The sequence below is a fragment of the Rhinopithecus bieti genome, unplaced genomic scaffold (assembly GCF_001698545.2).
Source record: "Rhinopithecus bieti isolate Rb0 unplaced genomic scaffold, ASM169854v2 scaffold_34012, whole genome shotgun sequence".
Classification (NCBI taxonomy): Eukaryota; Metazoa; Chordata; class Mammalia; order Primates; family Cercopithecidae; genus Rhinopithecus; species Rhinopithecus bieti.
Genome location: NW_016814335.1, coordinates 4,920 through 8,304, shown reverse-complemented (window position 1 = coordinate 8,304; position 3,385 = coordinate 4,920). Strand labels below are relative to the sequence as shown.

General features: G+C 35.6%; 1 protein-coding gene across 1 annotated transcript; it reads left to right on the top strand.

The window, feature by feature from the left end:
• Positions 1 to 6: 6 nt before the first annotated feature.
• On the top strand, positions 7 to 3,127 carry LOC108514060 (zinc finger protein 682). Its single transcript, XM_017850084.1, has one exon. The coding sequence runs from the start codon at positions 602 to 604 to the stop codon at positions 1,826 to 1,828; it is 1,227 nt and encodes a 408-aa protein (XP_017705573.1). The 5' UTR covers positions 7 to 601; the 3' UTR covers positions 1,829 to 3,127.
• Positions 3,128 to 3,385: the final 258 nt, after the last annotated feature.

Here is a 3,385-nt window from a genome sequence, read left to right as displayed (position 1 = left end):
CCTATGGTCAGCTACAGCTGCACAGCACAGTGAAAACTTCAGATTTCCACCAGAGTTTAAGCTGTGCCTCTGCCTATTCTCCAGGTGGCTCCCCCTGCCAGTTCACAGACGTATAGGGATCATATCAGATTCTATAATCAGGAGCTCAGGCTAGATTTAGCTGGGAAATGCCTTTCAAGGAGAAGGAACCAAAGTGAGAATCTCAGAGGTCTGTGGCTAGACTGTGTCGCCATGGGGTTTCTTCACATATCCCTTCCTTAAGTCTGGTCTGGATCTAGGAGCCAGTCCTGGTGCCCAGTGACTTTGAGCAAGCTTTCCATCTTCCTCTTCAGCCACAGTGTCTGCATTTCTTCTGAATTAAGCTTTCTCTCAAAAGATCTGTTTAAAGTGTGATGTTTTACTCAACATTTTGTTTTCTCTCCTTGGAGTGAGTGTTTCCCAGCTGCATCTAGTAAGTCATCCTGTCCTTTTCTTAATTTTCTATGTTAGCTTTGTAAAGTGTGTGTATCTGACTCTGAAAATAACAAGTGGGATATTTTGTTAATTTTATATTTCAGCTGTGTCTTCTCATTACACTGAAGACTTTTTGCCAGAACAGGGCATGAAAGATTCATTCCAAAAGGTGATACTGAGAAGATATGGAAGCTGTGGACTTGAGGATTTACACTTAAGGAAAGATGGGGAAAATGTGGGTGAGTGTAAGGATCCAAAAGAAATTTATAATGGACTTAACCAGTGTTTGTCAACTCTACCTAGCAAAATTTTCCCATATAATAAATGTGTGAAAGTCTTTAGTAAATCATCAAATCTAAATAGACAAAGCATAAGACATACTACAGAGAAACTTTTCAAATGTGTACACTGTGGTAAAGTCTTTAAATCTCACTCAGGCCTTTCTTATCATAAGATAATTCATACTGAAGAGAAACTCTACATATGTGAGGAATGTGGCAAAACCTTTAAGTGGTTCTCATACCTTACTAAACATAAGAGGATTCACACTGGAGAGAAACCATACAAATGTGAAGAATGTGGCAAAGCTTTTAACTGGTGCTCAACCCTTACTAAACATAAGAGAATCCACACTGGTGAGAAACCCTACAAATGTGAAGAATGTGGAAAAGCCTTTCACTGGTGTTCGCCCTTTGTTAGGCATAAGAAAATTCATACTGGAGAAAAACCCTATACATGTGAAGAATGTGGCAGAGCGTTTAACCGGCACTCACATCTCACCAAACATAAGACAATTCACACTGGAAAGAAACCCTACAAATGTAAAGAATGTGAGAAAGCCTTCAACCACTGCTCCCTACTTACTATACATGAGAGAACCCATACGGGAGAGAAACCCTATAAATGTGAAGAATGTGGCAAAGCTTTTAACTCATCAGCAATTCTTACTGAACATAAGGTAATTCATAGTGGAGAGAAACCCTACAAATGTGAAAAATGCGACAAGGTCTTTAAGAGGTTATCATACCTTACTAAACACAAGAGAATTCACACTGGAGAGAAACCCTACAAATGTGAAGAATGTGGCAAAGCTTTTAACTGGTCCTCAATCCTTACTGAACATAAGAGAATTCATACTGGAGAGAAACCCTACAACTGTGAAGAATGTGGCAAAGCCTTTAATCGGTGCTCACACCTTACTAGACACAAGAAAATTCATACTGCCATCAAGCGCTATAAATGTGAAGAATGTGGCAAAGCTTTTAAACGATGCTCACATCTTAATGAACATAAGAGAGTTCAAAGAAGAGAGAAATCCTGCAAGTATAAAAAATGTGGGGAAGCTTTTACTCACTGCTCAAACCTTACTACGTAAGAATTTTTACTATCGAGAAATCCTACAAATGTAAGGAATGTGGCAAAGTCCTTAAATCTTGCTCAAGCCATTGAAATCACAAGATAATTCATACTGGAGAGAAACACTACAAATGTGAAGAATATGGGAAAGTCTTCATTGCTCACACTTTATTGCACATAAGAAAATTCATACTGAGAAAAATTCTGATTTTAAAGAATGTGGCAAAGTGTTTAATAACTGCTATGAGCTTACTCATGAGAGGTTTTATGCTAGATAAAAGCAATAAAAGTGTAATGATACACATTACATTTATCTGTGGAAAGATGTCACCAAATAAAAGCCTTAGAGTGCACAAGGTGTAATGATAGTGATACATTACATCTGTACGTGGAAAGACTTCAAAAATATAAGCCTTAGAGTAACACAGGAGTTTTTACCCTGAAGAAAAACATTACAAATATAAAGATTGGTGCAATACTTTTACTTATGTTACAGATTTTGTTGTACATGGGAGAATTTATGCTGAAGGGTAACCCTCTAACAGTTGCTCAAATTGTATTCAATTTTAGAGAATTTATATTGGAAAGAAACCCTACAACTGTAATGAATATGAAAAAAATTGTTTTAAAAGTACACCTTAGAAAATGCTAGAGAGTTTATATGAAAGCATTTAACAGATGCAATAAATATAAAAAATTAATCAAAAATCAAGTCTGAATGAACATCAGAAGATTTGCAGTAGAAACCACTAAGACACTAACACTTTCAATGTTTTTCTAAATCAGGGTATTGATTACAAAGAATAATTCAAAGTTAACATATTTTAATTAGGCTAAACAGGAATAAGAGAGTAATATTTTGGAACTTACAATTATATTCAAAGTACACTGTTTTATGCATGGAGAGAGTTTTAGATTTTTACAAAGGCAAATTTCGATGTAATTCAACTCTCAAATTACTTGATGCTGTGTCTTTATTCCCAATGTCTATGGGAAAGCATGTGGTCAGTTTCTGCTGCTCGGAGCTTTGAGAGGTTCTATGTTAGGATATCATTTATATAGTTTTCAACAGAAGATTGAGGACACTGAAATGTGAGGTGTGTGAAGAAAGTCTACACAGAGAAGCTTTTGTGGTTGACTTATAAAACTTGCAAGTGCTGCATGAGATAGATGTTCAGAGTAATAGTCTTGTGCAGTATTCAAATTTTAGTAAATTGTTTTACCGATTGTATATTAATATAGTGGATTTTGTAATGCTTTTCTTAGACTGTGTGAACTTCATTTGTTTTAATAAAACAAAATTGTTTTAATGTGTTAAGACAGTTGTGCATTGAATTAGGTGTTATCCTGCCACCAACATTAGCCTATTTTACCTTAGTTACGTTGTTAGGTAACAGACAGTAACAACATACTGTTCAGTAATATAGTGGAATGGCGTCTCTAGTGATTCTTATCCTTAGTGACTTTAAACTTCAAATACGTTGGAGAATACTGTTTCCATAGGTTACATTTTTATTATTTTTCTTCTAACTGCAGAGTCATGAAGATGGTTATTATGAAAATTACACAGGCATAT